The 20,707-nt window shown below is 47.1% G+C and overlaps 1 protein-coding gene across 1 annotated transcript in view; it reads left to right on the top strand.

Moving 5' to 3' along the window:
* The window catches only part of COQ10A (coenzyme Q10A), a 104,539-nt gene that overhangs the window by 43,493 nt on the left and 40,339 nt on the right, over positions 1 to 20,707 (top strand). The window contains exons 2-3 of the mRNA XM_029594707.1: positions 9,967 to 10,122; positions 10,333 to 10,525. Coding sequence (XP_029450567.1) covers positions 9,967 to 10,122; positions 10,333 to 10,525 — 349 coding nt within the window. The remainder of the gene's footprint in view (positions 1 to 9,966; positions 10,123 to 10,332; positions 10,526 to 20,707) is intronic.

The following is a 20,707-nucleotide window of genomic DNA, read 5'->3' as shown; positions in this document are numbered from 1 at the left end:
TGCAGGTTACAATAGCCAGCTGAGTTAAAGAGGTAAGCACAGCCGGGTATGTAGATGCTGAGTAGCCATTGCCTAGTGAGGTGAGAGCTCATTCCACTAGAGCTCAGGCAGTGTCATGGGTGGAGATTAGATTGTTGTCTTCCATTGAGATTTGCTGAGCTGCAAAGTGGTCCTCATTACACCCCTTTTCCAGGCATTGCCACCTGGATGTGTAGGCCTGGGAGGACACAGCCTTTGCGCATGCAGTGTTGATCGGACTGTGGGTAGCCTCCTGCCCTGTTCGGGAGCAGCTTTGAAACATCCTATTGATGTGGATTAACCTGTCCATGCTAAGAAAGGAGAAATTACTACTTACCTGATCAATTTCCTTTTCTTTAAACAGGATAGGATAATGAACCTTCCCACCCTTGGCTGCCGGATGGTGGTGATATTGTCCTCCTGAGTGACAGTGTTTCCGGGGATTACTGATAAGTGTCAGATCCAGTTCCTAGATTAGTGATATTATACTCTTTGTCTGATCTCAGTGTTTTTCTGTTAACTGAGTGCTTGAATTGTCTGTTAATAGTTATGTTCATGTATTGCAGATAGTGGAGAATGTGGGTCTCAAGCATTTTCTGAAGGTCCAAATTACAAAGTCCCCTCCAGAACCACATTTAGCAGACAGGTCATCCCCAGCCTGTACAAGCAGTGTCTCAGTCGCATCCAAGCGCTGCTAGCTAAGGCAGAGGGGAGTGTGCATTTCACTTGCGATATCTGGACTGCCATGAATATAGGTGATGCATAGGTGATGCATATAGGGAAAAATAACCCATGCTATAATTACACAATGTTGGGTTCCATATTAGGTGCTACAACCCAAGAAAGAGATCTAGGTGTCATAGTGGATAACACATTGAAATCGTCGGTTTAGTGTGCTGCGGCAGTCAAAAAAGCAAACAATGTTGGGAATTATTAGAAAGGGAATGGTGAATAAAACGGAAAATGTCATAATGCCTCTGTATCGCTTCATGGTGAGACCGCACCTTGAATACTCTGTACAATTCTGGTCGCCGCATTTCAAAAAAGATATAATTGCGATGGAGAAGGTACAGAGAAGGGCTACCAAAATGATAAGGGGAATGGAACAGCTTCCCTATAAGGAAAGACTAAAGAGGTTAGGACTTTTCAGCTTGGAGAAGAGACGACTGAGGGGGGGATATGATAGAGATGTTTAAAATCATGAGAGGTCTAGAACGGGTAGATGTGAATCGGTTATTTACTCTTTCGGATAGTAGAAAGATTAGGGGGCACTCCATGAAGTTAGCATGGGGCACATTTAAAACTAATCAGAGAAAGTTCTTTTTTACTCAACGCACAATTAAACTCTGGAATTTGTTGCCAGAGGATGTGGTTAGTGCAGTTAGTATAGCTGTGTTTAAAAAAGGATTGGATAAGTTCTTGGAGGAGAAGTCCATTACCTGTTATTAAGTTCACTTAAAGAATAGCCACTGCCATTAGCAATGGTAACATGGAATAGACTTAGTTTTTGGGTACTTGCCAGGTTCTTATAGCCTGGATTGGCCACTGTTGGAAACAGGATGCTGGGCTTGATGGACCCTTGGTTTGACCCAGTATGGCATTTTCTTATGATGTTATGTTCTTATGAATGCTGCACACTCTTACCTCTCCCTGACAGCACACCTGTGGGACCTGGCTGAGGCAGGGGCAGGCAGCAGCTCGAATACTGAACAAGTATCAGAGTGGAGGTGGGCTTTACTGTACACCCACCTGACGAACCAGGCCCTTAACGCAGCCAATATTATAGCATGCATCAGACAGATGCTGGAGGGCTGGCAACTACACCAGCGAGACATGAATCCTCAGGCAGGGTTCTTTGTCACAGACAATGGTGCAAACATGGTTAAGGCAATAACAGAGGTGCGCTTTAAGAACATCTGATGTTTTGGACACACTCTGCACCTGGTAGTGAAGTCGGCTCTGGGGTTGGAGTCCAAGCACCAAGAGAATGGATATCTGCAGGACTTAATACACAAGTGCAGGAACATAGCTGCGCACTTCCACAGAAGTGTGAAGGCGGGGCAGGTTCTCTGATAAAAGCAGACTGATTTGGAGATGCCTCACAAGCATCTCATTCAAAACATTGCCACCTGGTGGAATTCCACCTGTATGATGCTGCAGAGGTTAGTGGAGCTGCAGACACCCCTTCATGAACTTTCTGGTTCAATGGACATAGGTGTGCAGAATCTCCTAGGGCATCATGATTGGTTAGTCATGAGTCAGCTGGTAAAAATTCTGCAGCCCTTCAAGGATGTCACGGAGGAGCTGAGTTCCAGAAGTGCCACCTTGGTTGACATCATCCCTATAGTTAATTTCCTGGATGTAAATTTCCAGGCCTTTAAACAGGAAGAGGAAATGACAGTTGAGTTGCTGCATTGTCTGGATGTTTTGCAGCAGCAGGTGGTAGAGAGATTAAGGCCTTTAACAGAAGAGAACACATACATGCTTGACACAGTCTGTGATTCTCGTGTGAAAGGGAAACTCGCCCTACAGTACGATTGTCTCCTATTGATGAAGGACCTGCTGTTAGCAAAAGTCCGTGAACAGGAGCGCCATAGGCAGAGACAGATTAGGCATGAAGCAGAGGAGGAAACAATGGCAGGCACTTCAGAGAGTTGTGCTAGCCCAAGCAGGAGCAGCACTCTGTCAGTGACAGCTAGTACCTACTCCTCCTCCTCTACTTCAGAACGCCAAAAGCATGTTACCCATAAAGATTAATCTTTTGTGCTACGGGCTAGGGAGAAAGCAGCTGGTATGAGTGACTCTCAGCCCACCCAAGCAAAGGAGACACCAGCACAGCTGTCAGTGACACAGTATCTCTCAGAGCCCACAGAGAACATGCAGACAGATCCGCTGGCATATTGGGCACACAAGTCCACTGTCTGGCCACACCTAGCCAAAGTGGCTCAGCGATATCTGTCATGTCCACCAACCAGTGTGCCCAGTGAACGTGTCTTTTCAATGACAGGGGATATCATGAGCCCTCACCGCTCAAAGCTAGCATCAGAGTTGATGGAAATGCTAGTGTTTTTGAAAGTAAACCTGCCTTTGCTTGGGTTTCCAAATTTTCCCTGTGAATGGCAAGATGAATAAAAGCAATTGAAAGCCTTGCAGCAGCTCCAACTGCCTCCTATGCTCCAGATAATATAAGCACTGCAGCACATGTACCTGACCTGAAACGCTGTACCTGTCCATCCACTGGATATTCAAAAATAATCTCCAGCTCAGTTCTTGCTTCACAAATGGCAGTCTCTATTGCTCTAAAAGCATCCTCTGTTGAATTATCTTTCAGAAATGAAAAAGATGCCATTTTCTTCTGGCAGTGAACCAGTTCAGGAAGAAGTGACAGGTCAAACCACAAATTACCTGCACAAAGGAAATCCTCTAATGCTGTGCCTGTCTGTCCAGGCCTTATGTCCCTACATGGGCTTGACCTCTGTCCTTAAATGCTGTGCCTGCCTGTCCATCCAGGCCTTATGTCCCTACAAGGGTTTGACCTCTGTCCTCGAATGCTGTGCCTGTCTGTCCAGGCCTTATGTCCCTATGTGGGATTGACCTCTGTCCTCGAATGCTGTGCCTGTCTGTCCATCCAGGCCTTATATCCAGTCCTAACAGCTGAACCCTTGTTGCAAAGGGAAACCTCAATCTCTGGCAATGCAAACTAGTAATCCTTCACAGAATGGATCCTTAAATAAAACAAACAATTTTCTTTAGTTTCAGGGCAGAGAAGAGAACTTCCTCCGTCTTGCTTATGAAGTCATGATCTGTTTGCAAATGCTTAAATCCTAACAATTTGTACCATTATACACTCTAGGGGCCAACCCATTCCAGGGAGCCCTTTCCTGTTCAAAGGAAAGGGAACTCTCCCCAGATGTAGCAGCCTATCTCTTACCACCTGTTGACCCATGTTCAGAACGAGAAAAAAGCTCCAAGGTACTTAGACTGTGGCAAACACAGTGAGACCCTGCTCCACGTCGCCACACTTTGAAGGCTTGTGCTCCACTCTAGGGGCCAACCAATTCCGGGGAGCCCTTTCCTGCTCAAAGGAAAGGGAACTCTGCCCGGGTGTAGCCAGCTTGTATCTACCCTTTGACCCATGTTGAACCGCAGTTTAAATGGAAACCTCCTCCGCCTCAGCCTTAAATTCTCATTTGTACATCTGCTAACTCCACCAGATTTTAAAATACCAGCGAGAGCTCACTAGACGCCAAGAGAAACACCCCACTCTAGGGGTGAACCCATTCTAGGGAGCCCTTTCCTGCGCAAAGGAAAGGGAACTGTCCCTGGGTATAGCCAGCCTGTATCTACCCTCTGCCACTCTGCCTTGCTGCCATACACCAGATGACTCACTCAACTCCTTGTGGTGTTCTTGCCACTATCATGGTTGCTCAGTGTGTTGGTGCTAGTGTTTCTGCTTGCTATGTTCCCCCTTCATTGTGCTGTAGGATGTTGATGCCACTTGTCTTGCCGCTTTGCCTGTCGTGCTGCCTTCGAGGGTTCATGCATCTGTTATCGGTGCTTTCTTTTGAAAGTGTGGTTTGTTTTTGACACTCTCTCTCTGCTGCCTTGCACCTCTATTAAAGCACTCTTGCCACTCCTGGGACCCCTTTGCTCCTTTAAAGTACCTTAGGCTATTCATGCAACTTTGCCACAGTCTAAGTACCTTGGAGCTCTTTTCTTGTTCTGATGATTGCTCCCCAGAAGTTTCATCAAAATTGATAAGAGAACCCCAATTCTGCAGCCAAAAATAGGCTGCAAATACTTCCCCCATTGACTTTAATGGGAACCGGAAAACGAATGAAACGTATCAACGAATCGGGGCCGCCATTGAACGAATGCAACATATTTGGCCCCCCGACGAATACCAAAGTGGACGAATCCGTACCTTTTGCACATCCCTAATATATACCCCTGCACTAACATCAGCCAGCCAGTATTCTCTGCAAAAATCAAGCTCTGGAATTTGTTGCCAGAGGATGTGGTTAGTGCAGTTAGTGTAGCTGGGTTCAAAAAAGGTTTGGATAAGTTCTTGGAGAAGTCCATTAACTGATATTAAGCTGACTTAGGGAATAGCCACTACTATTAATTGCATCAATAGCATGGGATGATCTTAGTGTTTGGGTAATTGCCAGGTTCTTGTGGCCTGGTTTGGCCTCTGTTGGAAACAGGATGCTGGGCTTGATGGACCCTTGGTCTGACCCAGCATGGCAATTTCTAATGTTCTTAACTAAACAATACATGAACATAACTATTAACAGACAAGTCAAGCAGTCAGTTAACAGAAAAACACTGAGCTCAGAGGTTTTTTTTGTGTGTTTTGTTTTGTTTTTTTACTGAAGTACAGAAAAGCATTTTTAATAGCCTCATTCACATGCATTTGCATGTGATGAGCGCTATCTCATGCACTCCGCATCAGACGCGCGTTAAATAGGCAATAATCCCCCTATTGCATTAGGGGGTGGATTAGCACCTATTTAACCCATGTCCGACTGCGGGTTACATAGTGCGCTCGGCTGAGCGCACTGTATTGCATTGGCCCCTTTGGAATCAGCTGCAAAAAGTCAAACTTTCCCAATAGCTCTTCTATAATATCACTTAGGAAAATGTTGTTGAACAAAACTGGACAGAGGACAGATTCCTGCAGCACAGTAACCCCTCTTTCCTTGGACTGAACTCAGTTTGCCATTACCTTTTGTTGCCTCCCACTCAATCAGTCTCTAACCCAGTCAATCACTTTAGGGCCCATACCTAGGGTACTGAGTTTTTGTTTATAAGTCACTCATGCAGACCTGTCAAAGGCCTTTCTGAAATTAAGTACTACCTTCTAGTCCTTAATAAGATCCTCCCCTGACTCAACAATTGTTTATACTCTGTTTACTACGTTCCTAGGCCTTTTTTTCTCCAGCAGTCTATGCTTCCAAGTTTATTATCCTTGTTATATGTAACTTTGTTCTTCCTGTTTAAACTATTGTTTTTATTACAGTTCCCCAGTTCGATGTAAACCGATCTGATATGGTCTTTAACCATGAAGGTCGGTATAGAAAAGTGTTAAAGTACACTGCATCTAACGCTCTTCACTCATCTATGGTCAGCCAAAGAAATTGATTAGATTAATCTAAAATGACCAATCTCTGGTTTTAAAAAAACAAAAAACATAAGAACTTGCCATAGTGGGTAAGACCGAAGATCCATCAAGCTCAGCATCCTATCTCCACAGTGACCAATCCAGGTATCTAGCAAGTACCCAAGTAGATCCCATGCTACTAATACCAGTAATAGCAGTGGCTATTCCCTAAGTCAGCTTAATATCAGTTAATGCAGTGGTCCCCAACCTTTTTTGCACCAGGGACCGGCTTCAAGCAAGACCATTTTTCCTTGGCCTGACAGGGTGGGGCAGGGGCGGGGCTTTGGTCATATGGGGGCGGGGTTATGGAGGGGGTTGGATTTTAGTGCACACTTATCATTTAATTATGACATTTATAATGTGAATGTGACTCAACTCACCATAGGTTCTCACATGCATGGCACACTGACCCATGATCGTCACGGGGCTACATGTAAAAGTACAGTTTGTATCCATGGGAACCCCCCTGACCCACAATAATGGATGTAAAGCAGTATTATGACATTCCCCATACAACTCACCCTACAAGAAAGATATTCTGGTTCTCAGTAACAGCAACTCAAACTCCTTCTACTTCCAGGCTCAATAGCCCTACTTATGAAAAGACAGCAGTTTACCACCAATGCATGTCCTCTTGAGAAAACACAACAAATAAGACCGATACAAACACTTACATGCTAGCAAAATATCTCATCTCAGTAACAGACACAGAACCGACCTAACATACTCCCAGGATCTGTAGTAATGCACATAAACTAATCCGCACACAGTTACACCTGTATTATGGAATACACTCAAACAGGAGCAACCCTATCTATGAAAAGGCAACACTACAAATATTAAATCAGGCCCTAAAAACCAATACACCTCTTATTAGGAAAACAGAACTAGCAAGCAGCTATAGATCCCCACACAGAAATAATTGTAAAACTATACTAATAAGCAGAATAAATGTTTCAAAACAACTATGAACAGAATAACATCCAACAATTAAAAACTCATAAAAACTATTAAACATTCTCCAAACACCAATAAAATATTTCAAAAAAGCAGACATCACACAATTAAAATGGCAGTCAAGAAAAATAAACTTAAAAAGCCACCTTTACTTACCCCCTCCAGCAGCTTTCCTACTCCCCGTCCCTGCAGGCCGTGGCACACACCAGAAGCAGCAGTAGAAGCTAAGCTCTATACTTATGGTCCTCTTCCTTAGTGCCCATGTCTCTCACACACACCCCATACCAGTCATGCCCCCATGACCAGTTTCTGTCTCTCACACACCAATCATCTCCCAAACAGTCTTTGGCGCACACACACACCAGTCACCTTCCTGAACAGTTTCTCTCATGCCATACACACACACACAGGCTTCCCACTCCCGTGTTCTACTTACATATATGGGCTTCTCACTCTCATAATCACTTTCTCTGTCTCTCTCACACACACACACACTCACCAGTCTCTCACTCCCATGTTCTCTTTCAGATATACAGGCTTCTCCCTCCCATGATGTGTCTCACACACATGCACAGGCTTCTCACTCCCATGCTCACTCTTCACATGCACAGGCTTCTCATTCCCATAATCACTTTATTTCTCTCACACACACACCAGTCACCTGATCTCGCTCATGCATACACACACACACAGGCTTCCCACTCCCATGTTCTCTTTCAGATATACAGGCTTCTCCCTCCCATGCTGTGTCTCACACACACCCAGGTTTCTCACTCCCATGCTCACTCTCTTCACATGCACAGGCTTCTCATTCCCATAATCACTTTCTCTCTGTTACACACACACACACACTAGTCTCTCATTTCCATGCTCACTCTCCACGTGCACAGGCTTCTCATTCCCTGAATCACATTCTCTCACATTCACACACACCAGTCTTTTTCTCTCACACACACCGTCACCTTACCAAGCAGTTTCTCTCTCTCATGCATGCACACTCATCCAGGTTTCTCACTCCCATGCTTTCTTTCATCCCCACAACACCAGGCTTCTTACGCCCATGCTTTCCCACATACCCAGACTTCCCACTTCCATGCTTTTTCTCTGTCACACACACACATTAGTCACCTCCCTGACTAATGTCTCACACTCTCACATACACATCAGTCATCTCCCTGAGCAGTCACTTTCATTGTCTCTCACATACACACACACATCAGCTCTCTGACCAGTCAATCACACACAGGCTGGCTAGCTGCTTCTCCTTCTCTCACTCACTTCCTCTCCCCCCCGGAGCACAAATGGGAGCTGCAGCAGCCCCCGCAGGCCAAGAAAGAAGAATCCCATCGGCCGCGGGAGGCTCATGCTGCTGACTCCTTTCTTGATTACTGGCTGCTTCAATTGCTCAGGGACCGATGCTGCAGCCACCGCTGCTACTTTATCACGCGGCTCTTTCTCCTTCCCGCGCACCGCGTATCACTTCCTGTTCCGGGTCATGGGGGGGGGGGGGGGCAGGCGCGGGAAGAAGAAAAAGCCAGTCATGGGTGCCACAGCTTCCTCTAGCACCGCTGCCGTTCCCACTGGGCTTGAACGTGCTGACAGCCCGGCGGCAACGGCAGCGGGAGAGACCGGGAGCGCGCAACACACCTGCCGGTGCTTCGCAGTGCCGCGGACCGGCAAAAAACTCCCACGGCCCGGTCCCGGTCCGCGGACCGGTGGTTGGGGACCCCTGAGTTAATGGACTTCTCCTCCAAGAACTTATCCAAACCTTTTATAAACCCAGCTACACTAACTGCCCTAACCACCTCCTCTGGCAACAAATTCCAGAGCTTAATTGTGTGTTGAGTGAAAAATAATTTTCTCTGATTAGTTTTAAATGTGCTACTTGCTAACTTCATTATCTGAAAGAGAAAATAACCAATTCACACCTACCTGTTTTAAACCTCTCATGATTTTATAGACCTCTATCATATCCCCACTTGGCTGTCTATTCTCCAAGCTGAACAGCCCTAACATTTTTAGTCTTTCCTCATATGGAAGTCATTCCATCCCCTTTATCATTTTGGTCGCCCTTCTTTGTACTTTCTTCAGTGCAACTCTCTTATCTTTTTTGAGATGTGGTGACCAGAATTGTACACAGTACTTAAGCTGCAGTCTCATCATGGAGCAATACAGAGGCATTAAGACATTTTTCCGTTTTATTCACTATTCCCTTCCTAATAATTCCTAACATTGTTTGTTTGTTTGCTTTTTTTGATTGCCGCAACACACAGAGCCGACAATTTCAATGTATTATCCACTATGACAACTAGGTATTTTACCTGGGTTGTAGCTCCTAATATGGAACCTAACATCGTATAACTACATCATGGGTTATTTTTCCCTTGTGCATCACCTTGAACTTGGCCACATTAAATTTCATCTGCCATTTGGATGCCCTGTCTTCCAATTTTGCAAGGTCCTCTTGCAATTTAACTACTCTGAATAATTTTGTATCATCTGCAAATTTGATACAACATGCTACCTCAGGTCCTGTAATCTGTAGAATCTTCAGTTTTGGCAGCAGCAATTCCATTAATTTACTCACCACTGAGGTTAGACTAACTGTACTAAGACTCCTCCTTAGTTCCACTTTTATGACAAGGAACCACATCCCTTCTCCAATCTTTCACTTTGGATGATGTCCAGCAGCTGCCTCAGGTCTACTGTGACCTGTGATATATTGGTTGGGATTAAGAGGGGAGGTATTTATGCACTGAGCTGTGTAGCCAGTGTAAATTGCCTTCTGACTGCCTGTTGATCCTGAGGCATGCCCTTCTTTTATATAGGTACCTGTCTTCCTGTGGAATACTAATGACCAGGACTCCTCAAATCTTCTGCAGTGTGGATTGTGACTCCAATGTTCAGCACAGCCGCACCTTCTTCAGCTTCACAGGGCCTCTGACCAATAAAAGGAAGGAATATTCAGAGAGGAGGATAATAGGGTAAGCCTCATGTCAGATGGGTCCATGTATTGGCCATATTTGACCTCACTTCCTGTCTGAAGATTCTTTACAATGGCAGCTACTATAAGCATGTATGGTTGCATATTGCTGCCCATGGGTGGGAGTGGGGGTGGGTCATTGAGTGAGAGGGCAGAACTAGTACTGTTGCAGAATTCATATTTTACATTCTGAGAAATGTTTTTCTCCTAGATATTCCATGCAGGAGATGTACGATGTGGTATCCAACGTTGATGAGTACAAAGATTTTGTTCCATGGTGCAAAAAATCTGTGGTGATTGCAAAGCGGTCGGGTCATGCCAAGGCACAGCTAGAGGTGGGCTTCCCACCTATAGTAGAGCGTTACACCTCCATCATCTCCTTGGTGCGGCCTCATCTCGTCAAGGTAAGGGGGAAGATGCATCAAGGCTATTTCTGAAAGACAGCCAGCCCATTGCAGTGAGAGTTATCTTACTTCCTTTCCTCTCCTAGCTCTATATTGCTGGAATCAGCTTTGGTCTTTCTCACTTACTTAGTTGGGTTTGGTCTTTAGGTCCATATTGAAAGATTCCTTTACTGTAACCTACGCTTATTTTTTTTCATTTTTTTTCTTTTGCTCCTGTCTGTGTTTTTGCACATATGTGTGTGTGTGTATGTATATGTGATTATATACCATATTTTTCACTCCATAAGACGCACCTGACCATAAGACGCACCTAGGATTCAGAACAGGAAAATAAAAAAAAAAAAAAATAAAATAATGGTGTGCTAAACCGGCTCTGTTTCTGGGCGTCTGTGTGTCTTATGGAGCAAATTAGGGGAGGGCATAAAAAATTTTTTGGTCCCCATTTCATTTTTGGGTCTGGGGAGGGCCATTTCAGTCTACTCCCCGGATCAGAAAACGTTTATCGTTCTCTTTGTTGGGACAAAAAAACCCCATCCCAACCCTTTAAAGTTAATTAACTACAACCCCCCACCCTCCTGACCCCCCCCCCCTGCAAGACTTGCCAAAAGTCCCTGGTGGTCCAGTGGGGGTGCGGGAGTGATCTCCTGCACTCAGGCCGTCAGCTGCCAGTAATCAAAATGGTGCCGATAGCCTTTGCCCTTACTATGTCACAGGGGCTACCGGTGCCATTGGTTGGCCCCTGTCACATGGTAGGAGCAATGGGCGCGCATGTTATAAAATCAGACATACACTTGTGCGCACCAGGTAGCGCACACAAATGTACCCCGCGCACGTAGGTTTAAAAATCTGGCCTTTAATTTGTAATGCATTCTGGCAAACTGTACAATGACCACATGCAAACTGTCCTGGAGTATCTTCATCAACCATTCTCTTCCATGGCATTGTCATCATAAGTTTATCACGTAAATTCGTTCTCAGAGTTTTTGCAAAAATCGGAAATGATTCAAATCCTTCATATATTTGTAAAATATGCCAGTGATCTCTAATGATATATTCTATATTTGATCAGAAAAGTTTGAAAAGGGTAATGTACATTTCACATTGGGTCTGTTTAGTTAATAATAACTCCCGATTGGCAAAAAGACCCCTTTTTGTAAGCTGGACGAACAATCTTGCGGGGATACCCTCGATCTAAAAACATTTTCTCCATCTGTTCAGCCTTCCTCATATATTCCTGTGTAGTACTACAAATCCGTCTTAACCATAAAAATTGTCCTTTTGGGTATGTTATGTAGATTCATAGGGTGATAACTCTGGTAATGCAGGAGAGTATTTGTCTTTTTTTTTTTTTTTTTTATATATTGTTGTAGATAGTCTCCTACCTTGTTTTATAGCTACCATATCTAGAAACGTAACTTGCTGACAGTCATACTCGAATTAAAATTGAAGATATTCATTCTGGGCATTCAACCATTCCATATAGATTCAAAGTAGTAACCTTCCCTTTCCAGATGATGCCGGAGCGGGGTTTTTTTTTGTCAAGCAAAAGGACGGGTCTTTAAGACCCTGTATTGACTACTGTGGTCTAAACAACATTACCAGGAAAAATAGATACCCTATTCCGCTCATTTCAGAACTCTTCGACCGGATTAGGGGAGCTCGAATTTTCACCAAGTTGGACCTAAGAGGAGCTTACAATTTGATTCGCATACGAGCCGGAGATGAGTGGAAAACGGCATTTAACACACATGATGGACATTATGAATACAGGGTAATGCCGTTTGAACTGTGTAATGCTCCGGCCGTATTCCAAGCCATGATCAATGACATCTTTCGTGATATCCTCTATTCTCATGTTATTGTCTACCTAAATGATATACTTATTTTTTCCAAAGACCTGCAACAACATCAGTTACATGTGCGACAGGTACTACAGCGTCTCAGGGAGAATAGGCTGTTTGCCAAATTAGAAAAGTGTGTCTTCCATAAGGAGCAGTTACCGTTTTTGGGATATATTATTTCCGACAAGGGATTATCCATGGACCCAAGCAAACTTAAGGCAATATTGAATTGGCCACAACCCATAGGCTTAAAAGCCTTACAAAGATTTCTGGGTTTTTTGAACTACTACAGACAATTTATTCCAAATTTCTCTTCTCTTGTAGCCCCCCTTACTGCCCTAACTAAGAGGGGAGCATCTATTCAGAATTGGCCAGAGGAGGCCGTCAAGGCCTTCTGTCAGTTAAAGAAAGAATTCACCAAGGACATATGCCTCAAACGTCCCGACTCCTCTAAACCTTTTATCCTGGAAGTAGATGCCTCTACCCTGGGGGTGGGGGCGGTTTTACTACAGACTACTGAAGAGGGGGGCTTAGTAACTTGTGCATTTTTCTCCAAAAAATTTTCTCCAGCAGAGAGGAACTATACTATAGGAGATCGGGAGCTTCTGGCGATTAAGTTGGCCTTTGAGGAAAGGCATCATCTCCTAGAAGGCGCTCGATATACTGTGACAGTTTATACGGATCATAAAAATCTTGAATATCTGGCCAAGGCCCAACGGTTAAATCCTCGTCAAGCCTGCTGGTCCAGGAGGCCATCGACAAGGCGATGCAACGACTCCAGGTTCCTCAGACACAGAGTGTGGAACCGGTCACCGACCAGATTCCAGCGGCGCTGGCACTGCTGCTATCCCGGATGGAGGCGCTCATGACCGCCCTTCCACCGGTGATTCCCGGGTCTCCGATGGCTCCGGTGCGCTCCCAGTTGACAGCTTCATCGGGAGGAGAAACACCGTTCTGCATTCCTCCTTCGGGGGTATTGCCTCAGCCATCGATGCCATGTCGTCCCTCGCCACAGATTCATTCATCGGGGGCGATACGCACATCGGTGCCGGCACCGATACCCCCCAGGGCGTCCACGGTGCCCCCGGTGATTCCTTCGATTTTCTCGGAGCCTCAGCCGGGCCCTTCGGGTATCCAACCCCCTTCTCGTCCTACAGGTCAGCCTGCTGATCCTTATGACACCTGGGGTGATGATACTTCCACAGACACCAATGACTTACCTGCACCTCCCTCTCCTACTGAAAGTAGAAAGCGTTCTCCTCCAGAGGACCTTTCTTTCATTAATTTTGTGAAGGAAATGTGGAATTGGTCCCTTTTCAGCTTCAGACTGAGCAGGATGATAGGCAGCAGATGATGGAGCTTCTCCAGTTCCTGGATGCCCCTAAAGTGATTACTTCTATTCCCATTCATCAAGTTCTTCTTGACCTCCTCAAAAAGAACTGGGAAAACCCTGGATCCATTGCCCCAGTACACAGGCTGACACTACCTATCTAGTACAGTCAGCCCCCGGCTTTCAAAAATCTCAGCTCGACCACCACTCAGTTGTGGTAGAATCGGCTCAAAAGAAAGCGAAAAGGACGAAGCCTCACTCCTCTACCCCTCCTGTTAAGGAACACAAGTTCCTAGACAATATTGGTTGATGAGTGTTCCAAGGGGCCATGCTCATCTCCAGAATTGCTTCTTACCAGCTGTACATGACCCAATACAACAGGGTCATTTTCAAGCAAATACAGGACTTCTCTGAAACCCTGCCTGACCAATTCCAAGAACATCTTCAAATTCTTGTCAAGGGGTTTGAGGCAGGAAAGCATGAGATAAGAACAGCTTACGATTTCTTCGATATCTCCACTAGAGTGTCTGCAACTGCCATTTCGGCAAGACGCTGGGCCTGGCTCAAGTCTTCTGACCTTCGCCCAGAAGTACAAGACAGGCTCTCTGACCTGCCCTGTATAGGAGATAATCTGTTCGGTGAAAAGATTCAGCAAATAGTGGCTGAATTAAAGGACCATCATGAGACCCTCAAACAGCTCTCATCGATACCTTCTGACTTCCCTTCTAGACAGCCCTTCAGGAAGGACTCTAAGAAGTCATTCTTCCGCCCAAGGAAATACTATCCTCCACCACCAAGGTCCCAAATTACGAGGCCTTATCAAAAACCTCAGCCTCGCCAGCCTCGGAAGCAAAAGCCACAAGCAGCTCCCCAGCCGGGGCCTGCTTCAGGTTTTTGACTTTCCCTTGGAGAGCAGCAGCCTGATTCCTCTGCCAAGCATACCAGTGGGAGGTCGATTGTGCCATTTTCACAGCATGTGGCAATCAATCACAACCGACCAATGGGTGCTAGTAATCATTGCTCAGGGTTACCACCTAAACTTTCTTGCTCTTCCACCGGACTCACCACCTCTACAAGCGTGGAGATTAACCAATCACTCTCTCCTCCTGGAGCAGGAAGTTTCCCTTCTTCTCCAGTTAAGAGCAATAGAACCCATCCCATTTTCGCAACAAGGCCTAGGGTTCTATTCCTGGTACTTTTTGATCCCCCAAAAAATCCGGGGGGCTTCGTCCAATTCTGGACCTACGTGCCCTCAACAAGTACCTTCAATTCTTCTACAAAGAGGAGACTGGCTCTGCTCTCTGGACCTCCAAGACGCATACACCCACATTGCGATATCTCCAGTTCATCGCAAGTACCTCAGGTTTTTAGTAGGCCCAAAGCACTATCAATACCGAGTGCTTCCATTCGGCCTAGCATCGGCACCACGAGTCTTTACCAAATGTCTCGTAGTTGTCGTAGTTTTTCTCAGGAAAGAAGGTGTTCACGTCTACCCCTATCTAGACGACTGGTTAATCAGGGCCCCAACCCAGCAAGCCGCTCGATCATCCCTGGATTTGACCCTACACACTCTAATTTCTCTAGAATTTCTCGTCAATTACAAGAAATCCTATTTAGTCCCATCTCAAACCTTGTCGTTCATTGGGACAGACTTGGACACCTTGCAGGCAAAAGCCTTTCTACCTCAATGAGCGCTAACTCTCGTGTCTCTCGCTCACCAGTTGCAGTCTCAGTATACAGCAACAGCTCGGCAATTCCTTGTCCTTCTCGGACACATGGCGTCCTCAGTCCATGTCACACCAATGGCCCGCCTGGCCATGAGGCTCATGCATTGGACTCGAGGTCACAATGGATTCAAGCTACTCAGCCTCTGTCGACCATTGTCCACATCACCGATGCACTCAGTCTGTCTCTCGCCTGGTGGAAAGATCAGAACAATCTCCTCCAGGGACTGCCCTTTCAACTACCAGATCCTCAACTCATTCTCACCACCGACGCTTCCAACCTCTAGTGGGGAGTCCATGTGAACGATCTACAGACACAAGGATCTTGGTCTCCAGAGGAAGCCAAACACCAGATAAATTTCCTGGAGCTTCGAGCAATGCAATATGCTCTCAGAGCTTTTCAGGAATGCCTGTCAAATCACGTCATCCTGATTCAGACGGACAACCAGGTGGCCATGTGGTACATCAACAAGCAGGGGAGGCACAGGCTCCTTCCTTCTGTGTCAGGAAGCTGCGCAGATTTGGGCGGAAGCGCTCTCCCACTCGATGTACCTCAGGGCCACCTATTTGCCCGGGAGTGCACAATGTCTTGGCAGACAAACTGAGTCATGTATTCCGACCGCACGAGTGGTCTCTCAACCCCTCGGTAGCGACCTCTCTCTTCCAGCAATGGGGTTATCCCCAAATAGACCTCTTTGCGTCCACTCAAAACCACAAAGTGGACAACTACTGCTCCCTCATTCGCAGCAAACACTCTCAGCCCAGAGATGCATTCTCCCTCTCGTGGGCAACCTGTCTGCTTTATGCATTCCCTCCACTTCCTCTTCTCTTGAAGTCTCTCGTGAAGCTCCGTCAGGACAAGGGAACCATGATCCTGATAGCACCTCACTGGCCACGCCAAGTGTGGTTTCCCATACTCCAGGATCTCTCCATCCGCAGGCACATTCCCTTGGGAACGGACCCGCATCTGATCACTCAGAATGACGGATGTCTACTCCATCCCAATCTTCAGGCCTTGTCCCTGACAGCATGGATGTTGACAGGTTAATCCTTCAACCACTTAACCTTTCAGATTCACTTTCTCGTGTCCTGATTGCTTAACAGAAGCCTTCTACAAGAAAGTCTTATTCCTATAAATGGAAAAGGTATACATCATGGTGTTCTTCGCAATCCCTTGATCCTTTTTCCTGTCCAATCCCAAGGTTTTTGGACTATCTCTGGCATTTATCGGAATCAGGTCTAAAGACCTTTTCCATCAGAATGCATGTCAGTGCGGTAGCCGCCTTCCATAAAGGTGTCGGGGATGTCCCTATATCGGTACAACCCCTCGTAACATGTTTTCTGAAAGGCTTGCTCCATATCAAGCCACCTTTACGTCCTCCGGCCCCTTCTTGGGACCTTAATCTGGTTCTCGAGCGGCTCATGAAACCACCATTCGAACCTCTTCACTCCTGTGACCTAAAATATCTCACATGGAAAGTGATTTTCCTTTTGGCTATCACTTCAGCTCGCAGGGTTAGTGAGTTACAGGCCCTAGTTAACTATCCGCCTTACACTAAACTCCTGCAGGATCGGGCAGTACTCCGCACTCACCCTAAGTTTTTGCCTAAGGTAGTTTCGGAGTTTCACATTAATCAATCCATCATACTACCTATCTTCTTTCCCAGGCCCCACTCCAACCCAGGGGAACAGGCTCTGTCTACCCTTGACTGTAAACGGGCTCTAGCTTTCTACCTAGACCGTACAGTTGCCCACAGGAAGAGCACTCAGTTATTCGTCTCTTTCCATCCCAACAAATTAGGGCAACCTGTGGGTAAGCAGACTCTCCTCTCCTGGTTGGCGGACTGCATATCTTTTTGCTATCAGCAAGCAGGCATTCCTTTTCAAGACCGTGTTAAAGCACACTCTGTGAGGGTCATGGCGACTTCAGTAGCACGCCTACGATCGGTGCCACTTCCTGACATTTGCAGGGCTGCCACCTGGAGTTCTCTCCACACTTTCGCAGCCCACTATTGCTTGGACAAAGCCGGAAGACAAGATTCCATCTTCGGCCAATCTGTCCTGCGTAACCTATTTCCAATGTGACGTACCAACACCCTTCCGCCTGCCCGGTGGGGTTCAGGATGCCCTCTACCAAATTCCACCCCAGTTGTTGTGCCTGTTACACGCCGTTGGGTACATTTGGTGCATGTTCGGACATCCTCAGCTCTGTACTCACCCATATGTGAGGACTGCCATCCTGCTTGTCCTGTGAGAAAGCAAATGTTGCTTACCTGTAACAGGTGTTCTCACAGGGCAGCAGGATGGTAGTCCTCACAAAACCCGCCCGCCGCCCCGCGGTGTTGGGTTCGTAACATTTTCTTGTTTTATTTTTTCGGCACTGCCTGTAACTATCAAATCAGACTGAAGGGGGACCCCTGCTGGCTGCAGGGTTAGTGCCATGCTGGGCATGCCCAGTCGGGGACAGTCAAAGTACTGGAAACTTTGACAGAAGTTTTCCATGATTGGGCTCCATCCTGATGATGTCACCCATATGTGAGGACTAACATCCTGCTGTCCTGTGAGAACACCTGTAACAGGTAAGCAACATTTGCTATTTCTCTGACTCCAGTAGATGATAGTCATGTATACCTGCAGCTCTGTGTGAAACGGATTTTTCTTGCTCCCTGAGGTGCTAGGTTCAGTGTCTGGGCCATCCCTCAGGTAGAGCTGAGCGGTGCTAACCCTTGTGGTTCCGGGTCCCCTGATAGCCAGGGGACTGGCTCCCTCAGCGACCCAAAAGCTCCATCTCAGTGTCTGCGGTTCAGGGAAGTAGCCCCTTTGGGGATTTTTTTCGGTTATTCTTAGATTAGGCTTTATTTTTTTCTGTTACTAGAAGTTAAACTTTTTGTGTAAAAAAAAAAAACAACAAAAAAAAAACCCAGCTCCAAGTTCCCTGTTCACCGCGACACCCAGGCTAAATCAATCTGCCCGGTGGTGCAGAGCCAGACAGACTCCTGAAGAGGAGGGGAGAGAGTTTCAGCCCTGGTAAGAACCTCTGAGAACGTTTTTAGACTCCCTGCCTCATTTTTATCGCCAGCTCCAGAGCTATTTCTACCACGGTGGCCATTTTGGTTTTTCTTTTTTGACCTCCCACGCAGATCCCCAGCGTTCCTGGGGCCGATTTTTGCAGCATTTTTGGTGGGAGTCACCAGGGCTGGGTGGCAGCACCTGTTTTCTTCCGGGGGGGGGGGGGGGGGGGAGTTGTATGCCCCTTTTTGCAGGAGGAACATGGCAGAAACTCCTCTGGTGGAACCTTGTAAGGCTTGTGGGGTATGGTCCCCACCCAGTGCACAAGTGGCAAGTGGCAAGGGGCCACTTGTGCACTGGGTGGGGAAGGGGCCTCAGACAAAAGGACCAAACCTAAAAAGTCTGCACGCAGGTCAGGCTTGACAGCTGGGTCTAACAGAAGGAGCCCAACCCCCACTGCGCACCCTGTGGAAAAGGTTTCCCAGGATGACACACCTCCCCCCCCCCCCCCCCCCCCGCTGTCCCCCACTGCGCAGCTCCAAGACTGGAGAAATCGAGAGACACATACACTGATTCTAGCAGTGACGAGACTGGACCGGGTTGATTTTCACCGGAATTTGTGTTGCTCATGCATGAAGCATTTCTGGCTTGGAAGCTTGTGAAGCACAGAGCCCAGGATGAGAGCATGGGAGTTCCCAAGCATCCCCATTTGCGAACTGACAGTCGTCCATCCTGGGCAACTTTGGCTCAGGAGGATCTAGCGGGTGCAGTCGACCAGCAGGGGAAATACTCCACTCTGCACCAGAGGGACACTGCTGCAGATCAGGGTGAGGTCTCTCCAGACGTAGATACAGGCGACAGCGATCAGGATCCGGTAGAACCTAGTGTGGAGGGGGATGACCCCCGCATAGTCTGGCTGTTTAAGAGGGAGAAATTGCGCCCCCTTATTCCCCAGGTGCTTGAGGAATTGGGGGTGAGACCCTCACTGGAAGATTCTGACAGTGAGAGAGTGAACCCAGATCTGGACGGTCTCCAGGGTCCATCTAGTGCTTTTCCCATCCCAAAGAAGATTCAAAAGCTCATCAGCCAGGAGTGGGAATGCCCGGAGGCGGGGCTTAAGGTTGGCCTGGCGATGCAAAAACTCTATCTGATAATGGAGGAACATTTAGAACGCCTCAGGTACCTAAGGTGGATGCGGCTGTATCAGCGGTGACCAAGAAGACGACCATTCTAGTGGCGGGAGTGGCTGCTCTCAGAGATGTACAGAACCGCAAGCTGGAGCTGCATCTGAAGCAGGTGTTCGAGGTCTCCTCCTTAGAACTTCGGGCGGTGGTGTGTGCCAGCATGATGCAAAGAGCGTGTTTATGTTGGATTCAAAAACTGCAGGACCCATCGTCTTCTGGGACTTTGTCAGCTTCTCAGGCGGCTAGTCTGGAGGCAGCAGTAGCATATGTGGCGGATGCCTTATATGACTTGGTGCATTCGGTGGCCCAGACTATGGTCTCCTCTGTGGCGGCTCGGCGGCTCCTACGGCTCCGCAATTGGGCAGCGGATGCTTCCTCCACTTGCAACTGTGCAGTCTGCCTTTTCAATGGAAGTTGCTGTTTGGAGAGGATTTGGATCAGCTGATGAAATCTCTGGGGGATTCCAAGGGCAATAAACTGCCGGAAGATAGAAAGCCCTCCAGGAAATCATTCGGTCCGCGATCCTTTTTTTGGGATTTCCGAAAAAGCAGGTCGGGGAGGAGTATTCCACCCTGTGGTTCCAGACAGACCTCTTCCCGAACACAGTCTTTTTGTGGCTCCAGTCGTCCTGCCAGAGGTGATTTTGGACAGGGAACCGGAACTGGGAAGCCTGCCCAATGAAATCAGGCCTGCACCTCCGATCACTGGGTGTTGGAGATGGTAAAAGAAGGTTACACCTTAGTATTTTCTTGGCCTCTCATGCCAGCCTTTGTGGAATCGTGATGCGTTTCCCGCAAAAAGTGAGCCGCGGTAAAAGACACGCTACAAAGATTGCTGGCCCTGAAGGCGATCATCCCTGTGCCATCCGAGAAACGTGGGAGGGGACGGTACTCCATTTATTTCGTGGTTCCCAAAAAGGAGGACACTTTCTGACCCATCCTGGACCTACAGAAGGTGAATCGCTGCTTGAAGGTGCCCAGTTTTCGAATGGAAACATTCGAACAGTCATCGCAGCAGTTTGAAAGGGAGAGTTCCTCGCCTCCTTGGATCTCACCAAGGCTTATCTACACATCCCGATTCGCAGCGCTCACCAG

Source organism: Rhinatrema bivittatum, chromosome 3 (assembly GCF_901001135.1).
Source record: "Rhinatrema bivittatum chromosome 3, aRhiBiv1.1, whole genome shotgun sequence".
NCBI classification, from domain to species: domain Eukaryota; kingdom Metazoa; phylum Chordata; class Amphibia; order Gymnophiona; family Rhinatrematidae; genus Rhinatrema; species Rhinatrema bivittatum.
This window is presented reverse-complemented; position numbering and strand designations above follow the sequence as displayed.